Genomic DNA, 23,029 nt, shown 5'->3' on the forward strand with positions numbered 1-23,029 from the left:
AGATTATCTGCAATTTGGGTTCTGGTATCACTATTATGGCACTTAATGGTGGCCGCATATAAATACTTGGAGAAGAGAAAGAGAGAACAAGATCAAGCACTATTTCTCTAACTCGTTGAGGATGATGACATCGAAGATGAACTGGGCTTGAACACGTTATACACAGCATAACTTTCTAATTACGTCAGATGTAAATAGTTTACATAGGTATTAAAACGATCGAGCGTTCACTTTCAAATTTTTTGACATGCGGACATTGGAGGTATTAAAACGATGAAGCATCAAACAAAATTATAAGTGCTCAGTCGAATAGTTTCTCATATATTAGCACATTGGCACCAGTTGAATAGTTTCTCATCCGATCCTCGTAAGTTGCGGTAATTTTCTGTGCCCAGGTCAATGAGATTCTCAAACCAAACCAAATAGTACACAAACAGAGAACCTCAACTTTGGCTGCCAGTGACAGCATCTAGAAATTTTTATAATCATGTTAAATAGAAGAAAGATTAATATCTCAGGAACTAGAAACAAAAATCGAAGCAAATGAAGTTGCTGACACCACGAGCAGTAATTCTGGATGGCTAAAGTATATATATTTGTTCAAAAATTCTGCATGGCGATCATCTATCAGATAGAAGCAGCATAGTACCATCAAACATTAACACTACGTACCAGGATACCTATAATCGCTGCAATATAAGTTGCTAACAGGACACTGCTAAACAGAATAAATGGCAAAATTCTTCCAATCTTTATAACTTCTACAAATGGGCTCGCATGAGCCAATTCATCAATGTTATAGCAGTGGATTTCCGAAAAAATAACCCCATAGCAACATCACTACCAGCAGCAAATTGAATTTCAAGAAGCAGACTCTAAACTTATTCGCAGAAATATTTCACTATCCACCTATAGAAACCACAAGGTAGTAGGAATTATAAGTAGGAGGAAATACTGAAAAACATAAGTAATCACAAGGTTTGCCACAATAAAAGTTGGTAGAGTTTGATTGTTGCTAAAGGAAAAGCTTTATAGGTTGAGGCAGCAACCAGGCACCAATGATCACTTCCACTTCTTGAACTTTCCATGCTTCCCATGCTTATGCTTCCCAAATTTTCCATGCTTGAACTTTCCATGGTGTCCGTGGCCATAGCCTTGACCGTAACCTTGACCGTAGCCGTGGCCAGAGTACGCCCCATGCCCAAGATGAGAACCATGGGAACCATGAGAACCGTGCGATATCTGGTGGACTCCATAGGCAGCAGCAGCTGCAGCTGCACCGCCAGCTAGCATTGCTCCCATGTGAGGACCATGCCCTGCAGTTGAAGGTTTATTGACATCAAAAGATTGATAAATTCGAATTCAGCTTAAAGTTTAGAAAGAAGTAGAGATCGTACCATGCTGCGATGGAGCAGAAGGACCAGGATAAGGTCCAGGTTGTGGAGGGTATCCTTGTGGGGGGTATCCAGGGTAACCCTGTGGAGGATATGGTCCAGGTTGTGGAGGGTATCCCTGTGGAGGGTATCCTTGTGGGGGATATGCCCCAGGTTGTGGAGGGTATCCTTGTGGAGGGTATCCTTGAGGGGGATATCCATGTGGATGTCCATGCCCGTGTGCCAAGTCTGACAAAAATCCTTTCTCGCCGCTCTCTTTGCCATCATGCTTGTCCTTCCCACCTCCCATTTTGTCCACAAAGTAACTGATGCTATATGGAAAAGAAAGTTTTGTTATTAGAAGCTCCAAATGCAGCACATTAGCAAAACTAATGAATCTTGATTACAAAGAGCAAGCTATTTCAGGTAGTCTTTTTTTTGTCATCTTTTCTCTAATGTTACATGATTGTATCAGTATAAATCTTTAGTTCATCAGGACTCAACAAGACAATTTTAAATCCAGAGGATCCTGGGCATCAAATTCAATTTAAAAGGCAGACAACAATCTTGGTAATATCTAGCGATATGTTTTAGAACAAAATCTAGCGAAGAGTCTCCAGCCACTAGCCGTTTTATCAGAGAGAGAAATCTGAATAAGCCTCACCTTATCACTATTTTCCTGAAAATTAGCCATGATATCACAAGATCAACTTCCATCTCCTCCATCATGTTAGTCCTCTAGTCTAATTCTTAACTGCAGTATCTCAGGTTTGTCACCTCTGCAAATCTAACCTATTGATATATCTATTGGTTACTTCGAATCTTGTTACCCTAAATTTTATGATAGTAGACACCACAACCTGTTTACTAGTTTACATCTTTTAGCATATATGGTCCTCAATTTTTCTAATCCTGCCAAGAGTTCACCACCTAATGGTACCATCAATGTTGACCAAATTCAAGGTCATAAAGGACCAACTTGGCAGAATGTTGACCTGAACTATTTTCTAACAAAATAACTAACTTGAAATTAAGAATTAAAACCAATATTCTTACTCCCAATGAGCTTTGGCAACAATTTTCTTTTCTCATGATCACATTGTAGCATGTATACCCTCATTCATCACACATACTCCATTAAGCTAAACTAGTAAAAGTGCATCTTAAACTTGAAGATAATTGTCTCTGCTACGCTTTCTTGCAAAATCCTAACCATCGTATACAAGCAATGTCTTCTGTATACAGCAAGGGCAATCTAAGAGCTCCACTTCTGCAATGGATTTTCTTAATTTCACCAATGGTACAAACTATGGGGGACAAGGTTGAATATTCAATTGTACATCTACCATCCAACCACAGGCATAACCTATTTGATAAAATGCCACCAAAAGTTCTCTAAATTTATAATAGGGACAGAAAAAACAACTTTATCCCTAATAAACACCCAATGACTCCTAAAATTTAAACCAAGCCTCCTAATCTCTATCTGTTATGCCACATCACATTGCACATCCGCGTAAATATAAGAAATTGAAATCATATCCAGAATTGAAACACAAAAAACCTAATCGATCTGATCAGATGATCCATTCGTTGACCATTTTCAAACCCAAAAAATGCAACAAAAAGATAAGAAAAAGAAAATTAGCAGTACACACAAATCCACAATAAAGATGGGGATCTAGGAACTAAAAGTTTAAATTGATTCAAAAAGAATTGGAAACAGAGACGAGATCAGATCAGGGAGAAGAAGGAGAAGACTCACCAGAACCGGGAGAGGATAAAAATATCAAGAGGCGAATGGCGCCTCCTTTTATAGCTTTCTTCCACGCGTTTACGAGACTCTTCACATAGACATCGCAATTGGACCTAGTTCTAGGACTCGGCTACGTGTCACTTTTCTTCGTCAGAATTCGAGGAAATATGGTGGGACCAACTACTATTGGCCAATAAGTATAGTAGTCTCATTTGTAGGTTCCGTTTGACCAAATTAAAACGCGCAAACGACGCGCTTGGCACAACGTGCCGAAGGAAACTTATTGGTTATTATCCATCTACCAAATCAGGATTGGATGAAAGAGCGTCGGACGAAAGAATGCACGTATCGACTAAATTGGTGGCGGTCGTCATATCCATGGGGTTAAACGATGGGTGATGGATATCATCGTGCAGCGTCTCATGGAGCATTACCAAATGATCGGTGAGATTTTTACTCATATTCTTGGGTAGGTGATCTTTTTTCTTATATTTTTTTTTAAGGAAGAAGAGTATAAAATTTGCTTACATTCGCCGACCCACGGTGGTATCAAACAGCTCAAAAGGAATAAGAATTAAGACATCATTTAGAATCAATTTAATTTTTAAATAGATATTTTTATTTATTTTCAAATGATGTGTTTATTCTAAGAATTACTATTCTTACATTCACTTATAATTTTATAATAAATAAAAATTTTCATTTATTTTTTATGAAATTATCATAAATATCATTTGGTTCGATGTAAAGTAGATTAATATGATAGTCATCAATAGTAAATTAGTAATTGAGTTATCGTGTGTCATAAAATATAATTTTGATAAATGATATTTATATTTAAAATAAAATTATTATGATATTTAGTTATTATTCTGAAATAAAGAATTGTATTCTAAATAAGAAGTTATTCCTATTTGGGTGAAAAAATTTTAATAAGGCTAAGGTATTTTCCCTGACCTTGCTCCAAAAGTCAATATCCTAGGTATTTCCCTCTGCTAGCAAATGTATCTGTTGTCTTTTAGCAATTACAAAAGAAAGCCAGACTTTTTGTCGATTTTATATGGTTCTAAAATCAGCAAAAAGAACATTACTGTTCACAACATCCTCGTCTTTTTCAAGTAGGATATTTCTTTGGAAATGATACAGCCTTCAATTAGAGTTTCGCAAAATAATTAACTTCATAAATACAACTAGGTGTTATCCTCTTCTCTCGTTGTCTCACGGAGAAAGTAACAAATGAAGATGAAAACAAAGATAGAAAGCAACTTTCCATATCAAAAGATAAATCAATGGCTATAGGTACAATGAGAAATGAAACCTCACCCCAAAAAAAAGAAAAAAAAATCTTTTAGATAAAGAGAGCTAAAGAGGCTATATGTTTCTCAAAGGAAGAAGATTAATTTAAGTGCTAGACCCATTCATGGATACCTTCTAATATGTAAGAGATCCATGAAGAGCTAAAAGACACAAATCACACAAAATACAATCGCCAGAGTGCTCCACCTAATCCATCATGCAACTGATCTCCACGAATTTGGAACATTTCAACAGCATGTAGAATGATTTGTGGCTATCTTTTTTATGACCAAGTAGACCTGCTCAATGAATTAAATCAGTTTAACTGAACATAAGAGCACGAAATCAAAAGTTGCCAAAGTTATTGAGACAGAAGTACCTAATATTTGGTAGAAGCCCTGCTTCTCATATCACTATACTGCTTCTGAAGTGCTGGACTGACACAGGCAAAGATCGACGGCTTTTTCGGTTTAGTACCAAAAAGAAAGTTGCGCAGTGGCACTCTCGTCCTAGATGGGAAATGCCTGAAATGGTCATGGTGGTTTCTTTTAGACTCAGACAATTCAATTTTCTCATGTAGTTTTGACAATGCCTTGTCAACTTCAGCTGCAAGGCCTCCTACATTATCTAGCCCTGCCTGCAGTTCATTCTCAACTTTGATATTCTCCTGTTGCATGTTCAGCACCTCGCCTCGAAACTTTGCAGCCTGATAAGAAGTGAACTTTGTTCCTTCGATTTCTGAACTCATATGTAAGGCTTCAACTATCTCCTCTTGTATGCTGCTAAGTGATGAAAATCTCCTCTGCAGTTCCCCTCTAATTAAGGCATTCTGCTCTAGCCATACTTGAAGTTCAGTTTTCAGTGCTCTTAGCTGCTTTTCTATTGGCGCAGACTCAGGTTTCGCAAGCTGATTGGTGACAGCATCATAATTGAACTCTTCTGCCTTGTCATCTGTTAGTTTATTAATTTCACCTCGTATCTCTTGATATTTGGTTTGAAATTCTTGAATGTGATGGAAAAATGTGCTGAACTTTAACCAGAATGTTAGGTTCTCCTCTAGCAGCACATCAATGTCCCTTCTAAACTTTTCTTCGAATGGTGAAGGAGAAGGACTTTGTGGGATATCAGCATAATTTAACTTGACTTCTTCTACATGGGAACTTCTTCTATCTGGAATATTGTCTGATCTTTCTCCCTCTTTAAGGGCTACAGCATTTAGATCCCCTGATATCTCACTACCCTGAGGCTTTGAAGGCTCTGTGATCAATATTGGCAAGTCAGAAATGTTATGAAGCTTGTGATGACCATGGTGTGAGACCTCAATTGCATCAGAATTAGCAGATGTATCACCATCAATCATCTTTGAAGAACTCAAGAGTTGCCGCAGTGTTCGAATTTTGTCATCCTTTAAGGCATTGGCATTCCTTAGTTCCTCTATTATTATTGCAGTCTCATGAAGATATTCTTGGTTCTTCTCTTCTACTTCATTAAGCCTTTTCCTTGTTTCTTTATAATTTCGGAGGATTGAAGTGTACTCAGCTAATAGTATTTTTTCCCTACCTTCCAGTCCATTTAAAAGTAAATGCTGACAGTCGAGCATGCCCTCCTGGTCTCCAAGCTTTGTTATGTTCTCACTACGAAGAGGAATGCCTTTATCTTCTATTGATGAATACTTTTCTTTGGATTTTTCTCCTTGTTTTGATTCCTGGATAATTTCTGGACCACTCAGAGCAACGCGGTTATCTTCTTGTGGCGAACCTTTTTCTGTGACATCTTCTCCCTGATTTACGTCCTGGATCTCATCTGGACAGATCAAAGGAATTTGATTAATTTCATGTGATGAATCTTTTTCACCAAATTCCTCCCCTTGTTTCAAATTGTTGTTGCTTTCTGAACCACTAAGATGAATACGATCACCTTCTTTTGATGATTCTTTCTCTTGATAATCTTCTTCCTGCATGTAGTCATTCTTCTTCTTTTCTGAATCACCTTCTGTCTGAGAGTCTTTCTCTGATTGGACAAAACCACTAAGATTATAAGCAGGTTCTTCACGAATTTCCTCCTCGACCAAATTTTCCTTTCTGTCATGGATCTTTGCATCTTCCTCTCCATTGCCCTCTCCAAGTAGTTCAATGTCTGTAAGTAAGGCCTCCTTCTCTCCTGATGAATCTGCAAACCTGACTTGGTCATCAAGATTAGGAGGTTGGAAGTTATCTGATATATCACTGAGGCTATGATAGACTTCAGAAAAATCTGCTCGAAGAGTACTTTCTTCATCTTGGACAGATTTTTCAAGAGTCTTAACTCTATCTATTTTCTCTTCTGCTTGCTTGAGCCTCTCATTCAATTCATTCGAGTCATTCGTAAAAGTCATCTTCTGTTCCTCCAAATTCCGTAAGTAGTTTTCAAGCTCGCTATTTTCTGCATTTAGTCGATTTATCTGTGAAGTTTGTGACGAAACAGTAAGTTCCAAATTGATCACTTTGTTAACAAGTTCATCAATCTTCTCTGTGATTTCTACCGTGGAGGTATCTGAATTCATTTCAAAATGTTGCCTGACTTTATCAATCATTGACTGCCATTCAAGCCTCTCCTGTTTCATGGAGTGAACTGCTTCCTCCTCACCCATGCTGGTGGAGCTCACTGCTATAACTCCACCAGAAACATTTGCAGGTTCCACCTGAGATTGACTGAGTTCACCCTTGATAGACTTCAACTTCTCTACAGAAGCCTTAATTCTTCCTGACTCTAGCCTTGCCAGCTTGATTGATTCCATTTGTTGTTCCTGCATGTTAACTATGGCATCCTCACAAGATTTAAGGGCTGTTGCTGTCATCAAGGCCCGGGCCTCATCATCGTCAATTATTGCACTTGCATTAAACTCCTCTTGAAGGTAAAAGACTTCCTCTTGGAGATCTACCATCTGTTTCTCAATCTCCCAATATTTAGCAATTCCACTCTCATAGGAACTTTTGATGAACTCTTTCTCCGTCTGGAGAACCAGGATAGCCTTCTGAAGCCTATTTATCTCTTCCTGTGCCTTCTCTGTACTCATCTGAGAAGTAGCACTCCGACGTTCTGCTTCTTTTATAGTTGATTGGCCATCCCTTCTTTTCTTCATTAAACCCTCTACCGTAGGCTTACTAATTTTGCTAGATTCGATGGGCGTAATTGCTTTTGGAAGATTATCATCCTCCTCTTCTAGCATTGCATACTGAACTTGGTCAGGAAAGGCAGCTGCTATGGTGTGGTTGGCTTTGTGTAGCTCTCCTGATATGTGGTCATATCTTTCAGCTAGCGCTCTGTATGCCCTATAGGCCTCTTCCACACTACTTATGACCTCTGGTCTTCTTTTGTAGTACATTTCTGCTCTCTTAGCAAAGGAATCAGCTTCTTCTCCAAGGAGTTTGAGGATGGACTTGACTCTTTCTTCCATCTCTGCGCGTAGGGGGAAGTTCGACAGATTAATATTGTGATAAACGCTTTCAGGTACAGGTACATATGCATGTCTAACAGCACAATGGAAATGAAAATAAGCATGATTAACTTTTACTATCGACTTCTCGGAAAAGGAAAAACGAAGAAGCTAGATTCTATCAGAGCAGAAAGTGCTATACTAACATTCAGATGCTAGTGGTATATAACTCAAAATGAGAAATAAGCTCTGGACTCATCCCAGAGGATGATCATGATGCAAGACGGTGTTGGTATTCATGTCATTTCTTGTTTTTTTTACCTTGCTCTTTGTCGTAGATTTACTTGGACTCGTATATAAATGAGCGATATTTTCTCTTTAATTATCACATCACTGCTCATGTTGTTTATGCTTTTCCTGCAACAACATGAATCGTCCCGTACTACAAGAACAAAACTTAGTATAAAGAAAAGAGGATTACAGCTAGTATATGGCTACTATTAATCTAATCCTATGATTTATGTACCTCTCTTAAATCTATAAAGCTAACTTTCATGCGTTCACTTGGACGCTTTACTAAACATATCCAGATCTCCAAGATCACAAGGTATATAATTCTTTGCAATTGTACAGCAGACAAATTGATCATGACTCATCCAATCAATAACCATAAACTCAAATGAGATAGATACCAAATCAAGCACACCCATCAATAGACTCAAGCAAACTCCCTGGAACCAAAAGACCCAACTACGATTTAATCGAACCGAAAAGGGGAAAACCGACCTTGGAGATCGCAATCGAGCCATTTCGACTGCTTCGTCCGGATGTGGCTGGCCCACCACCACGAGTAGGCATTGCTCGCCGCTCTCTGCAGCATCATCTCTCTCTCTGTATCGTGCGCGCGCGCGCGCGCGTTTCGTCTTCTTCGATAGAGCGATCGGGAGATAACGGAGAGGATGAAGAAGGACGAGAAGAGGATTTGATCGTTAATGGGATAAGATCATAGGAATTAGGAGACTGGCTAAAGAAAGGAAAGCGCGGGGAGAGAGGAAAGCAAAAGAGCGGAGTCTCCGCGGCATGTGGAGGGGGGAAACGGTGGCAAAAAAAAAACAAGAGGAGAGCTAAAAGAGGAAGAAACCCAACTGGCACTACGATGGAAAGAGGGGAAGCCGGTCGTATGCAAACTCCGACGTAGGAATAGTTTACACAAGAGGCACTTGGAAGCCTGCAATTGGCTGTCGACGAAATCCCTGCGGTGGAAGACGGTTGCTGCCGATCCGGTACAACGTTAGTGCTACGCACGTAGGAGGTAGTTAATGCCGTTAGATACTCGTGGTTGTTAATAATAATATTATTATTATTATTATTATTTTGACATAATTATTGGATTTTTCGAGTTAATACTACAGAAGGGGAACATTACTTAGAATATTTGGCTATAAGCATGCGAATATAATCCAATCGAAAAAATAAATATATTTGCCAGTGCCAGCCACTTATTTATTTCCTAAAAAATTTCCTTTTATTTTCTTTTTGGACATTAATTTTCACATGCAAATATTAAGAAAAAAGTTTTGATATCTTTTCTAAGGTATTTGAGAGTCCAAACTTTGGAAGAAAAGAAAGCAGGCATGCTGAAAGTTTCAAGAAGTACTGCACTATCTTTTGAGTGAGTTTGCAAAAAGATATTTTAGTGATTTTATGATTAATATCATTTGTTTTAGCTTTGTATTATGGTTTCTCTCTTTTTTTTTAATGGTTTTTATATTATAATTTTATATTACTTTGACTAACTACTATCAAATACTTTTTAGTCTAACTTCATAATAAATAAATTTACTAAAATTTTCTAGAGGAAAATGCTTTTTGATCAGTTTGAATTTTGTCATAATAATTTAAGCTAGATTAATTTAGAAGTTAAGCAAAAAGGATAAAACGAAGACAAGGGTATTTTAGATATTTCAAAAGGTAAAGTTAGTACCCTAGTGGAATAATCCTACTTAGAATGGATTGTAATTAAAAAAAAAGAGAGGTTCAATTACAAATTGGTCTAAGAAGATTGTAATTAAAATATAGGATATTATTCGAAACTTTTCCTTTAATTTTAATTTAAGAAAGGTATAAAATAATTATTTGCCCATTGTCAGCCACTCTTTTTTCCTTTGATTAGTTTTTCATGTATTAATAAGCTCTTTTTTTTTTAAATAAAGTGTTGAGAAGACAATAATTGGCATGCCAAATAAAAAAGATTTAATTTCTTTTAAGGTATTTGAGAATGCAAACTTTGGAAATAAAAAATTTCTAAAAGTTTGAGTTTTTCTTGACCAAATTATGTCACAAAAATATATTCAATTTTTTAGCATTTTATATAAGATACAAAACACTGAAAATTTTAGTGTTTTTTTCCTATATATTTTATAATATAAATAAAAATATTAGTAATTTTAATATTTTATGTATAGAATAATGATTAAAAATTCCGTGTTTATTTAAGAGATATAAAAATAAGATTGTGTCACTTATTGACCGCACATAATCTTATATTTTGTATAAAATTAATAAATATGGTTAGAAGTTAAGATTGGATGCCATATTCTCAAGAAAGATATTAGATATAGCATCCCACTTAGGGAGTAGAATGATATATTTCGAGTGGAAGAATATGAATATTTATTAATATATTATTTTTATATAAGAAATAATAAATTTAGATAACGTAAACAATAAAATTAACATCTTAGTTACTCAAATTTTATTTTTATTGTGTTTTATATTTTATATTTTTATTATTAAACAATTTATATAACTTATTCTATTATATTGTGTTACTTTTTAGTTTAATTCTGATTTAAATTGATCGCATTAAATTTGTACAAATAATATAATATAATACTATTTAATGATATAATTTAAGTTTGGACTCTCAAATATAATCTCGTATAAATTAAACTATAAATTAAAAATTATAATATAAGAGTAGTAATCCCAACCTCCCAAGAAATATATTATCTCTTGAAGTAGTCCACTACCTAGATAGTTGCACTTTATTTTGTTCCTTTTTTACTAAAGTTTCACCACTTGTAAGGTTGCTTGCCTTAGATCAGTGGATAGTCCCTTTATTCCAAGTTGCAAATGGAATGCAGCCAATTAAATTTCTATGGTTATTTTAAAATTTTATTGATTTTATGATCAATATCATATTTTTTGACCTATTTGTAACCTGGCTTCTCTCATTTGTGATTGATTTTTAGTATCATAATTCTCTTCTCAAAAGTATCTTTGGGTAAGTTCGAATTATGTCCTAAATATATGTCTAGAATTTTATGTGAACACTGAGGAACAAAGTGAGAAAGAATCTCAATAATAATATTTATAATGTGTTAAGGATCTAATGTTTCTTTACGCAAAATCTCTATCAATTGGAGAGAGTTTGGTTCTGCCGTCATTTTGTCCGACTCGGAAATAAATTGTAATTCAAACCGCACTTTCTAGGCCCTATCGGCATTCATTTTGATCCAATCGGACATCCGATCTTAACAACAGACCTTAAGACCAAACAACAAGTAACCGGTAACCAATAACCAGTAGCTAATGAGGGGGTAATCTATCAACTATAAGCAATCTAAAAATAAAAATGATTTGCTGTCACGTCGCTTCGTCATCAATCCACTAGTGCGGTTATAAGTTGACATTATTAAACCTGCATAGATGCATAAAATATACTTGTTAATGGAGCCAGACTCAGGAGAATAAAGTTATCATACGATTCGTATCACATGTGTGGGGCCCAGAGGACCATTTTTAGCCGCATATTTTTCGAAATTTTAATAGTTTAGCAAACAAGAAGACGTAAATATCCTTAGTTGTTATAGTTAAATCGATAAGAATTTTAAGAGCTATTGGAAGGGTATAAATGTAAAGTTCCTTGTATCTCTTTTCTTTTTTCCAAGAGAGCGTCGCGTCCACGTCGCTTTCGTTTCGGCCAAAAGGGCCGGGCCCACAGACCCTAAAGTCAAGCTCGGATAATTATTTCGAGTACAGCCCAATAAAATGTGATCAGTCCACGTGGGCGGTGCCCTCCCATCTTAACGTGGTCCGCCAGAACACCAGTCGATGGACGGCTCGCTTCCCCGACACGTGCCGGTGGAGGGCACCAGATGTCTAATTGATATTTAATGGGGAAAAGGGCCGCGAAATCTCGCGGAAGGGGAGGTCGAGTGAGTTAGTGGTCGTTGCCGCTTCCGTCTTCTTTAGGGTTTCCTTTTTCTTAGAAACTCCGTCTTTCGATCTCGATCTTGAGGTTTCTTTCGTGTCGGATACGTGAGAGGTCGGATAAGGTAAAGGCCGTGACGTCTGCAGAATTTTCTTCTACATTTTTGTTTTCTTTGTTTTTTTTTTGGTAGTTGTTCTTTTGCGTTTTGTGGATGCATTTTTGAGAGGATTCTAGGAGTCTTAAGGTAATTGTTGATCAGTTGATGTCGATTGAGTGGAGAGATCTGTAGGTTCTTTGGGATGGAAGCGCCGTTCCTGTGGCGTTGGCGAACGTTGTATTGAGCGCCGGTTTCGCGATCTCTGTTTGGTAAGCTTTATCGGAGTGCCTGCTTTGGTTTTGAGTCAGAAAGTTTGGATCTTGGGAAAGTCTTCTACGGATGGGGCGATCCATGATCTTGTTGCTCTTAGTTGGCTTTGATTTCAAGTTAAGGAGGGCGAAAAGATTTTACTGCTTGCGCGATGGTTTGTTTGGGTGGTAGTTTCTCCGGAGATCAGGTAAATGATTTAGGTTGACTTTGGGGCTTTTTTGGTGTAGAACTAGAGAAAAATAGTTGGGGTTTTTTTAAGGCTAATCGATGTGGTCCTGAAGGTTCTTTCTTGGTTTCATATCCTGATTGGATCTCGGGCATCTTCCATCATTTTTAATGGTCGGAGGTGCTTTCTCCTTTCGTTGGTTAGAGATCTCTCTTTCGGTATTGGATAGTTCCTCGAAAGTAGGTGGCTTATAGTGCGTTGTAATAGCACATCTGAACTAAAGAGATAGCAGTTAGATGATTATGTTCTACTTCAACAGAATTCCTTCTTATAGCTGTAGAGCCGCCAAATTGGGAGAGATGAATTCTCGCGCTTGGTTTTTAGATTCCTATCACTCTCTCGTGTTGTTTTGGATTGCTGGATGAGTTCTTGGACGGCCGTCTCTTGTGTACCCCAGGCAACGCTAAAGAGCTATAAAAGAGAAACTTGTGAGAAAGACCAACCAGTTGGGCTTGAAAAGACCGTGGTGGTAAAAAAAGAGTAAAACGCGAGTCTTTTAAGGAATAAAAGACCCATGTAATTAGTGCTCAAGTTGTTTGAATGGAGCTACAGGCTAATCTTCTGCAGTCGTGTCTGGCTTTCAGTCTGATATTGGTGAATATAAATAAGTATGAAAAGATTGCATGTGAGCTTTGATGGACTACGAGATGAGTAGGAAATTTTTTGTTTTTGTCGATTTGAGCATTGAAATGATGTGGACAATGAAGTTTTGACTAGCACATTCTTTTAGCCAGATTTTGTGCGAAGGCCTTGTTATTTATCTGGTGTTTTTTCAAGATGAAGGAAAGGCATAATTGTGTATTTAGTAGCACTAATTCATTGCTTTCAGCAAAGTTATGCTTTGGTGCTTCTATTTGCTGGGTAGTTCTTCGTTACTTTTACAACTTTTTAGCCATAAAATCTGACTGAGGTTGTTCCTGCATATCAGGGGAGTAAACACAGTGAGGTAAGTTTCTCAATTAGCCTAGATGGAATAGGTATTGTCAAGACAGCTCTCTTGATTGGTTTAGACTGGAGTTGATCCTCTCAGTTAGTGCAGATGATATATAGGGACGCGCTGTTATTCTGTTCTCTGTTCTTTTCACAATATTTGGCCAAACTATACCTAGATTGGGTTTATCTATTTGTATGCCATAGGCGTGAACCTGTGAATAGGCATTGCAGAATGGAAGTTTTGTCATTTATGGGTTTTGTTGCCATTTATGGCTGTTTTGATTTACTTTTATGCCTCCTATAAGGAAATAGAATCTGATCTAGTGATCTCTCTTTCTCTTTCTTTATGTTGAGGCATTTTAATTATAGTTATGGCTGAGAGGATCAGCTCAAAGAAAACTTACAATTGAGACTGTTTATGACTGCACCAGTTAATGAGGGTAGCTGAACAGCCAATTTCCCCTTTAGTAATCACTAGTTGCATGTTACCTTGCTTGGCAATGCACAGCTTCCCGTTGAAAATTCCTTGGCTATAGAACTCTCCCTAACTTAGTCCTCATGATATTGAATTTTCTGCTTTTTGATCAGATAATGCAATCCTGTGCCACTTTATGGATGAATGTATCAGGGAACCATTCCATAACCAACCTCCTCTCCTGTTTTATCCACCTATTTTCTTCTTTTTTCTATTTTTCTCCATCTTTGGCAAATGCATGTACTCAACCATCACTGGTGCACTCAACTTGACTAAAGATTCTTGAGCTCCATATTTCTGATTGGGCACGTTAGGTATTGATTGACTTATAAAGTTCCTGCTACATAATTAAATGGTTCTATCATCATTTGATCTGAATCACTCAGGGTATCTACAGTCAAACCTGCTGTTGAAGGACTTCCTTGTTGATTTGTATCAGAAAGTGTAATTCTTTGCTGATTATTGCAGAAGATGGAGATTAACCTGAGTGAAATTACTTTTGAAGAGGTTTGGCAGATTTGCTAGTGTCTCCATGGGCTGGCAAAATATGCTCTATGTATCGGTTCACTATCAATCCTTGTGATTCTCTGATAAGCCTTCCAGTTCTGTCCGACCTGCATTAACCTTAATTGACATTAATATTTCATAGCTTACTTTTATGTTGTATATGTGGGTTCCTGTTGTCTAATACCCATGCTTAATTATGTGAGATTGGTTTGGTAGCTAATCTCTGGAGCTTCTTTGTTATATCTGGTGAATGCTTGCTTTTTTAAAGTTACTTCATATGATCGCAAAACGAAGGTAGTAATTACTGTTTGTAAATGGGTGTACTATGCCTTGATCAACTAATCATTTGTTGTGGGCTTCTTAATAAGCATCGTGTAAGCACATTTTGGTTGTTGCTCCTGTTTTTTTTAAACTTATTGTATTTACTATGCAGGGTTGTTGGTCATGTGTGCATTTGATTTCTTCACTGAATTAGAGAGATAATCAGAGATTTTGTTGTACTCAGCTATCAATTAAAGAAAATGCCAGAACTTGATAAAGAAGAGGTATTACTTTCTTATTTATAGACACTGAATATAATTATTTAAAAGTGTTGAAATTTATATAAATTGAATTTTCTTTTGGCAGCTTGGAGTTCGTCAACCTCTGGCTCAGCAATGTGATGAGTCTATTGCTGGTGTGCCTATTAAGAAAAGACGGTTCATTTTCTCTCGGCCTTCATTTCTTCCATCTGAATCACTAACTTTGCCGCCAAATGATTTTCCTCATGGTGGTGCACTTTCAGCTTTAGGGGCTAATATTGGAGGAGAATGTTCCCTGAACCATCCAAAATATAAAAATTCTATTAGGACCACTTCAGTGGAATTTGATATTACGAATGTTATTCCAAGATGTGAGGAAACTGACTTGCAACATTTGAATATGTTTGGCACATCTACTTTTCCGGCAGATGTGGGAAAGGAACAGCTGCAGCCTTTACTGAAAAGACCCTCAGATACATATTCAGGTGAGGGGAGAGATGAAATAAGATCTGATTCAAGTGATAATTCTGCCTTCCCAGATTCTTCAGCAATTACCCAACAGGTGCCATCCACGAATGGTGGAAACAATAAAGCAATTTTTGTGAAGCAAGAGAAAATGGATCAATGTCTGATGATGCCTGCGGCTGAAGGACAAACTACTTTTGTTCCCAAGAGTAGTGATACTGATCGAAAAGTTGATTCTTGTCTTAACTCTGTGAATAGGTCTAACTGGGATTTGAATGTACCAATGGACACATGGGACACTTCTGACGATTTTCCTATGGAACATGATGGGGGCAGTAAATTAAATCACACAGTAATTCAGAAACAGAAGGTTGAGGCATGTTCTCAACAAGCATATGCTACACAATATAGAGGAATTCATAATGTCAGTTTGTCCAAAACCGCTACAGCTTCTGGAAAGAACAATGCAGGTGAGGTAGCCCTGGATTTGCAGCTGAAACCACCTACTAGGCCTGAGTTACGCATAAAATGGGGGGCTATGAATCCTCCAGACCTGAGCTTATCATTGACGGGCAAGCTAACATCTAAAGCAGTAAAAGTCGAACCTTCTGACATGAAGTGTCAAAAGAGCAAAGAAGAAGTCATAGTGGGCAGCCAGAAGGTCCCAGATTTGAAGAATGTAAAATCTGAACCATGTGATGGAGCTTTTCAGGGTAAAGCTGCTAAAGAAACTGGTTTCGGAGATCAGGATTTAGCCTCTAACGGAATGGTAAAAATTGAGCCTCTTGACGAGCCATCCAGAGGATGCCTTAGAAAGACTCTAGGAGAGCCATCTCTTTCCGATGCAGGTAATTGTCGAACATCAACCTATCATTCAGCAGAACTACAGAAGACGACTGATCATCTAGAAATGCGTGAGGTTGCTAGTGCAACGAAGGATAGCGTCTCAAGGTCTGGGACTATTTCTGATGAACATAGGCTTCAGGATGGGCGAGAGATATCTAACAATTTTAAGATGGCCTCCACTGGAAATGCAGCCAGGGCCTTTGTTTTGGGCTCCCAATCTATAACTTCAGATTGCAATAAATCTCACAAAGGTGAAGAAACTATTAGCGGCACTTTCAAACCTGAAGGTTCAGAAGGAGCAGTTAGTAACATCTCACATTTGTTTTCAAAATCCTCCTATTTGGAGGGGAAAGTACTAAATACAGCTAATGGAGGTTGTGAAGTGGTCAGGCGTCCTTCTAATTCTATTCTTGAATCTGTAGTTTCTTATCAAAGACCCGACGCTTCTTATGGCATGTCTCAAGGCAGTGCAGAAATGGACTTTTCAGATGATGACAACTCTTCACAGGTAGCTACTATAGATAAACTTCACATATATCCATATGGGAATTGTCAGACTGGTGAGAACGATGATGGGAGGATCCTATGTCCTGATAACCAAGAAAATGATAACCAAAGGGAGTCATGTAGTTCTAGTGTCACTGGCGCGAGAGTGAAAATTCCCAAGCAGGAGTTTGGTGATGGTGAGCATGGTGAGGTGGCACATGATGTGACACAAAGTGCAGTTGTGGGTTTAAAAGACGGGGAAGAAAGGCCGTCTGATAGAGATGTTTCTGGAAACTTCTGCTCTGTAAGTACGCCTGCTCCCGTGGCACTAGATGTGAACTCAAATGATAAACAAGTATCGATGCCACATGAGACAAAGGCTAGCCATAAAACTGAGCATTTTAATGTAAATTTATGTGAATATAAGAACGATACAGGATTCAGTTCGACAGATTTGGGTCCATCGTCAGTGAGTGGAGCTTCAAATGATACTTCCCTTAATATGAAGGTTATAAAATGCTCTCAGAAAACCACAGTTAAGAACCTTGGAAAGGATGAAGGTCTAGAGATGAAGTCTGAATCCAACGCACCACCAATTGTTAAACAAGCTATAGATAACTGTGATCATGACATAAATAGCAGACAGGAGAAGACGAATGAACCGAAAGTTCTTATAAAGCATTCAGTTTCATCAGCAAAAGATTCAGCTGTCAAAGGTGTTGTTAAGGAACATACTGATGGTAGTATTATGCATAACCAAATTAAGAATATGAATTCTGCTTCCAACAGGCTATTGTTTGGAAAAACAAAATTGACTTCTGCAAGATCACTTTCTTTGCAAAGCGAAAGAGAAAGACTGGCTGATAATTTGCACAGGCAAGATGGACCATATATTCATGTGAACCGGTAACGTTCTCTTCCGCGTCATTACTGTTTTCCTACTTTATAGGAAACTTGATTTGCTTATGTTCTAGAGCTTGATTAAAATTCTTATTGTTCTTTATTGTAATGATTTTTAGGAATGAAAGATGGGATGGAAGGTTTTTGAAATCTGAAAGTGAGAGTGAAGATCAATCAAGCGGTAGAAATGGATACAACATAGTAAACACCAGAAGGCCTGATAACAGGTTTGGTGACCCGCGTGGTGGTCGAAATTCTGACACTCACCGTGCATCAGAATATAGGAAGTCAAAAGGTTTTCGGTTTCCAAGGCCTAGCGATGGATCTGAAGTTGCTTTTGCTGATGGGCCTGTCGGAAATGCTGGTAGGAGAAGGCTTGCAGATGATGAACCACCTCACTTTACTCGTTTTCCACCTAGAAGGAGGTCACCTGTGCTCAGAGAAAGACTGCCACCAATGGGCATCCCAGTTTCGGGTTGTATAAGGGATGTTAGCCCTGGTAGGTTTATTAGGAGAGATGGTCCTGATTCTTTTGTACTGACCCATGAGGAGGGCATCATGAGGGGGTTACCAGATGACATGATGGAACCTCTACTCTTCCCACACCCACGTCTGCAGTATGATCGGTCTGATCACGTTCTCATCCGGAGAGAGAGGAGCCTTTCACCTATACCAAGGAGGGGTCACCATTTAGCTCAGGCACATTCTCCTGATCAGTGGTCCCCGCCTAGAAGATCTCCTGATGCTCTTGACGGCCACCCTGAGTTAATGAGGTGTAGGTCACCACTAATTAGGAACAGGCTGAGATCACCTCGAAACCGTCCTTTCTTTCCAGATGATGTGATGGTTAGAAGGCATGGATCACCTCCTTATAATCGGTTGTCTGATGAGGCAAGGGATCTTCGGCTTATGAAGGATCATGACTTACCTAGATCTAGCAGGAATATGCATAGGAACATGAGGAGATTTGATATAGACGGCCCTCAGGAAGCTTTGGATGAGGAGCATTTTGGACCTCCACATTTTAATCAACTCCCTGAGCTTCCTGGGGAGGATGAATTCATGGACAGGAGGAACTTTGATGAGAGGCGAGCCTTTGCCCGATCTCTAGGACAGCGTCTGGTAGTTGGTGATGATGGAGAAGAGATCCTCCCTTATCCCATCGAGGATGGCCCATCAAGGCCTGTTAGATTCTGTCCTGAAGCTGATGGAGTATTTCCTGATGGAGGCGGTTCGCGGGAATTAGATAACCGTGTTAGAAACCGTGTAGGGAGTGCCATGAGCAGATTGAGGGGCATGAGAGAACAAGAAGATGACTTCAGGTACCATGGCCCACAGGGTTGGCATGATGGCGATTTCAATGGTGTTAAAATAAAGAGGAGAAGATACTAAGCTGAAGTGTTGTATGGTTATCATGCCATCAACACCTGCTTAACTGTCACATGTCTGGTTGGACAATGGGCTGTCCAATACATGCAACTGGGAGTTTTATATGCAGACCTTGATTTGTTTCTGAGAAAGATGGATCATCTGGAGATCTGGAGATCTCCAGGAGACGACAAACGACTGCAGGGAATATTCACAACCACTGTGCTTCAAAGATCTGCAAAACTTTGAATCTCCAGAGCTACTCTTGCGGGCTCGTTTATTGTTGATAGCTTGAATCTACAAATTCAAGCTGACTAACACGCAGCTGATAGGGTGTTTTGAGCATCGTATTATTGCAACTTTTCATCTCTTTTCCTGCTTGTGTACATACAATTTCCTAAACGCCATGAGGCAGGTCTCAGTACTACCTTCTGATGATCAGCAACTGTTTGATGACACTGACATAATAAAGGGATTGATCTGTTGGAGACTGCTTTATTTCACTTTTAAGTGAACAGCAAAATATAAGCAGTTCAAAATGAGAGGTAAAGTGATCTTATTATTTACAGTTAAATTAAGTGGGGCTTCTTGTTTTGTCTCAAACTTGGGGTTCCAGCTTTTAGTATACTTTTCAACTCTTCCATGAGGAGAAAATAGTTTAAGCACATGGTCTTTTGTCCCAGGGTATGTTGCAGGCGTAATGAGTTGGTTTTTGTTTTCTTTGGGCCCCTCAGGCTGGTTGTATAGTTGGATGTCTTCCATCTATACAAGCTAAAAGAAAGCATGTGTTTTTTGATGTCTGCTATCTGGACCTGGTCAAACACTAATATTATTGCATGACTGCATTTGGATGGGTATATCATCAATGGGACATAGTACTCGTTTTAAATCAAACTGGGCATATCTTTGGAATATTTATTCAGGTGCCATTGGTTTGAAAGGACAGGCAATTTGGAGATATGATGTGTTGCAGAGTTTTTTTATTTATTTTTTTGGGTGTGAAAGGAGGACATATTTTCTGGCTGTGGCTCTGATTGGCACTTTTGTATTCAGGCCGACTTGACTCGTCTCTTTTTATTATGGAACTAAAACGAAAGATATATAGCATTGTTGCCTTCAAGCATTCAAGTGGGCCATGTTCTCAAATGGTCTCCTTGAAAAGAACTAACTGTAGAATTCTGTGTGCTCCGCTATCCAGAGAACTAGTTTTTGACCATACTAAGTCTTGAGAACTACTTATTAACCATATTAAATTTTACGTATATATATATATTTATGTACTTAGTTTAATTTAAAATTTAAATATGAATTTAGGAGAGTTTTTCTACGTTGGATTTAGCTTCAGTTAAATCATCAACCCAGATGACGATTTTTATAAGTAAATTGTTTTTGGTGCTTGCGAATTATGTATAAGTTGTTTTCGTTATAAGTCTATTTAACTTTAATCTGCTCAAAGTAAGCTGCTCTTTGGTTTAAAGATTTATATAGAAGTCTTTAAGCTATCAGAGTAGACTTAATGCATCAAAAACTACTGAGTGAGAGAACTCTACTGCACTTCTCTCAGAATAAAGAGAAAAAAGAAAAACAAAACATGAATCAATAGTTTTCATATGTTTCTCTTAATGAGTGTATATATATATATATATATATATATATATATATATATATATATATAAGCCATATATTTTGAGCAATTAACTTTAGATGGGCACAGAACCTAAGAAGAAAACCCAATCTAGGGGTGAGAAACTATTTGCAAGATCGGTCCTTTTGTCAAGATCGGCCCAGTGAAAGCCCAATCTATAAGTGAGAAATTGCTTAACCTCCATGAAAAGAAAGGGAAAAAGTAAAATAGAAAGCCTACTATGAGAAGCGGAAGGAAGTACGTGAGAGATAGTAGTTCGTTCTTTGTTGGAAGTTGGCCAACGGTTTCTAGTTTTAGTTCTAATAAATGCAATAAAAGAGAGAGCCACGTCCGTCAGCTATATAACTCTCTAACTGCTCACCAACCGTCGACCAACCGCCACCAAGATCCAGGTACGACTCGACAAACAATCGGAATTTAAGATAAAATTCTTAAATAATGCTCTACGTTTCGTATTATTTTTTAATTAACACATAGTCTTCGATAATTTTATAATCTAACCTCTCTCTCTTTTTCAAGATTTTTAAAAATATTTTACATCTCTTCGGTGATTTATTAATCACGCTTTAATACGGAAGCGTGCAACTCACGCTTATAATAATAATAATAATTATTATTATTATTGTCATTATAATTATTATTCTCTTATTGTACCTTGTTGTCCACGGGAAAGTATAGCATCAGAATCTTTTAGTGTCAGATAACTTATAAGCATATGGTCAAAAAGAGAAGGATGCTTGGAGAACCAATCGGGTTGAGTTAGTTGCACGGATGATTGCTTAATCTTGCCTAGAAAACTGTGTCGAGAGGAGCAAATTAAAACCAAAAATAAATAAATGGGTTCATCAAAACTGCATGATGCCGCTATATAATATGTATTAAATTCTTCTTCTTCCAAATCCCCCTCTTATTATATTACATCACATATTTGCTGAACTAAAAATCAACAAATAATAGATGAAACAAAATAAATATATAAATATATTGATACATAAAGAGGCTTATTCTTTTTTTTTTTTGTTTTTTTTTTTGGTTGCTGTGAAACATTCACATTACATGAACAAACAATCAAAGTTGAAAACAGAAAGGCGTGGAGATGATCACAACTTACATGCACGATGGCTTGTAATTAATTTCATCTCCACCATCTTAATTAAAACACAAAGAAGAAAAAGAAAAAAAATTCACAGGAGTAATCAAATTAAAAACCTTCTCTTTGCTTCTTTCTTTCGATCGATGCCATCGTCGTCGTCGTCATCGTCGGCGTCGCCGTCTATCTCCTCTTGTTCTTGCTCCCGAGGAGCAAGGAGATGTAGAACAAGAACCGGAACAGAAACCCCCACGCGACGGTGATAAAGAAGCAGTCCCACTTGGTTAGATCCGTGACGGCTTGCTGACGTAAGAAATCCGGCCCGGTCGTGATGCAGGTGGTGCTGTTGAGGTTGACGCCGAGCGAGGTGCTTATGGACTGGAGGACGGTGACTTTGATGGCGTCGGGCAGAGAGCCGAGCGGCGTGTTGTCGAACATCTGGACTCCTCTCACGAAGCACTTGGTGGGATCGCTGAACTCGTTCTGGAGGACGGCCTCGTACGGGTATTTGACCAAGGAGAGGTAGTGGAACCAAATCCAGTAGTCGGGGATTCTGTCGCGGTTGATGAAGAAGCCGCTGAAGAGGAGGAAATAGGCGAGGAGGGCGACGACGACGGTGTAGCCGAGCATGACGTGGGTGACGACGCCGGAGAGGAAGGTGACGAAGCCGCTGCCGGCCCAGAAGGAGGCGAGGATGATGAGGTTGAAGAAGACGAACCCTGAAAAGCCGCCGGCGAGGCCGACGGCGAAGTAGGTGGTGGCGGCGAAGGCTAGGGAGAGGAGGATGAGCGGCGGGAAGCCGACGATGGCGTGGGAGAGGACGTAGGAGGAGCGGCGGTAGGCGTTGTAGGCGGTCTCGCGCATGAAGATGTAGCGCTCTTGGAGGAAGACGGGGAGGGCGTCGGCGCACGTGTAGAACATCGTCGACATGGCGATGGCGATGAAGCCGAGCCGCTCCTGGATGCCCTTCGGGGAGTTGTCCAAACGCCAGAAGATGGTAGCCAGGATGAAACCCGTCACCAGCACCGCCCCGAGCCGGATCGCGAACAACTCCGGCTGCCGCTTCGTGTTCGTGAAGGATCTCTTCGTTAGGACCCCCACCTCGATCCAGAACGGATTCGCGAATTTCTTAACCGATGACGAC

At 38.7% G+C, this 23,029-nt stretch overlaps 4 protein-coding genes across 8 annotated transcripts; 1 reads left to right on the forward strand and 3 right to left on the reverse strand.

Annotated features, from left to right (window-relative positions):
* Positions 1-719: 719 nt before the first annotated feature.
* On the reverse strand, positions 720-3,178 carry LOC140790814 (uncharacterized). Its single transcript, XM_073141092.1, has 3 exons — positions 3,139-3,178; positions 1,398-1,705; positions 720-1,316 (listed from the first exon to the last, which is right to left on the reverse strand). The coding sequence occupies exons 2-3, from the start codon at positions 1,681-1,683 to the stop codon at positions 1,063-1,065; spliced, it is 540 nt and encodes a 179-aa protein (XP_072997193.1). The 5' UTR covers positions 1,684-1,705; positions 3,139-3,178; the 3' UTR covers positions 720-1,062.
* A 1,194-nt stretch (positions 3,179-4,372) lies between these two features.
* On the reverse strand, positions 4,373-8,954 carry LOC140791558 (protein NETWORKED 2D-like). Its single transcript, XM_073142198.1, has 3 exons — positions 8,627-8,954; positions 4,805-7,863; positions 4,373-4,724 (listed from the first exon to the last, which is right to left on the reverse strand). The coding sequence occupies exons 1-2, from the start codon at positions 8,721-8,723 to the stop codon at positions 4,805-4,807; spliced, it is 3,156 nt and encodes a 1,051-aa protein (XP_072998299.1). The 5' UTR covers positions 8,724-8,954; the 3' UTR covers positions 4,373-4,724.
* Positions 8,955-12,043: 3,089 nt separating this feature from the next.
* Positions 12,044-20,273, forward strand: LOC140790586 (uncharacterized). 5 transcript variants are annotated; one of them, XR_012109418.1, is made up of 5 exons: positions 12,044-12,180; positions 14,998-15,109; positions 15,192-17,788; positions 17,902-19,695; positions 19,834-20,273. XR_012109418.1 is itself a non-coding variant. In XM_073140720.1 (4 exons), the coding sequence occupies exons 2-4, from the start codon at positions 15,086-15,088 to the stop codon at positions 19,172-19,174; spliced, it is 3,894 nt and encodes a 1,297-aa protein (XP_072996821.1). In that variant the 5' UTR covers positions 12,044-12,610; positions 14,998-15,085; the 3' UTR covers positions 19,175-20,273. The 5 variants fall into 5 exon arrangements, 4 of the variants coding, with proteins under 4 accessions (XP_072996821.1, XP_072996820.1, XP_072996823.1 ...); XM_073140720.1 differs by having other exon boundaries at positions 12,044-12,610; positions 17,902-20,273; XM_073140719.1 differs by having other exon boundaries at positions 17,902-20,273.
* Positions 20,274-21,779: 1,506 nt separating this feature from the next.
* LOC140790095 (ABC transporter G family member 5-like) lies at positions 21,780-23,023 on the reverse strand. Its single transcript, XM_073140021.1, has one exon. It carries the CDS (start codon positions 22,813-22,815, stop codon positions 22,069-22,071), a length of 747 nt encoding a protein of 248 aa, XP_072996122.1. The 5' UTR covers positions 22,816-23,023; the 3' UTR covers positions 21,780-22,068.
* Positions 23,024-23,029: the final 6 nt, after the last annotated feature.

Source organism: Typha latifolia, chromosome 6 (assembly GCF_019914945.1).
Source record: "Typha latifolia isolate L0001 chromosome 6, TyphaL0001v2, whole genome shotgun sequence".
NCBI classification, from domain to species: Eukaryota; Viridiplantae; Streptophyta; class Magnoliopsida; order Poales; family Typhaceae; genus Typha; species Typha latifolia.

What these genes read in the sequence shown, in the direction of transcription:
- LOC140790814 (XM_073141092.1), bottom strand. Translation starts at nt 1,683, where the DNA reads ATGGGAGGTGGGAAGGACAAGCATGATGGCAAAGAGAGCGGCGAGAAA. An exon ending in TTCTGCTCCATCGCAGCATG is followed by an intron (nt 1,317 to 1,397) that starts GTACGATCTCTA and finishes CTTCAACTGCAG; the next exon opens with GGCATGGTCCTCACATGGGA.
- LOC140791558 (XM_073142198.1), bottom strand. Translation starts at nt 8,723, where the DNA reads ATGATGCTGCAGAGAGCGGCGAGCAATGCCTACTCGTGGTGGTGGGCC. An exon ending in GCTCGATTGCGATCTCCAAG is followed by an intron (nt 7,864 to 8,626) that starts GTCGGTTTTCCC and finishes CCCTACGCGCAG; the next exon opens with AGATGGAAGAAAGAGTCAAG.
- LOC140790586 (XM_073140720.1), top strand. Translation starts at nt 15,086, where the DNA reads ATGCCAGAACTTGATAAAGAAGAG. An exon ending in CAGAACTTGATAAAGAAGAG is followed by an intron (nt 15,110 to 15,191) that starts GTATTACTTTCT and finishes TTCTTTTGGCAG; the next exon opens with CTTGGAGTTCGTCAACCTCT. An exon ending in CCATATATTCATGTGAACCG is followed by an intron (nt 17,789 to 17,901) that starts GTAACGTTCTCT and finishes AATGATTTTTAG; the next exon opens with GAATGAAAGATGGGATGGAA.
- LOC140790095 (XM_073140021.1), bottom strand. Translation starts at nt 22,815, where the DNA reads ATGTCGACGATGTTCTACACGTGCGCCGACGCCCTCCCCGTCTTCCTC.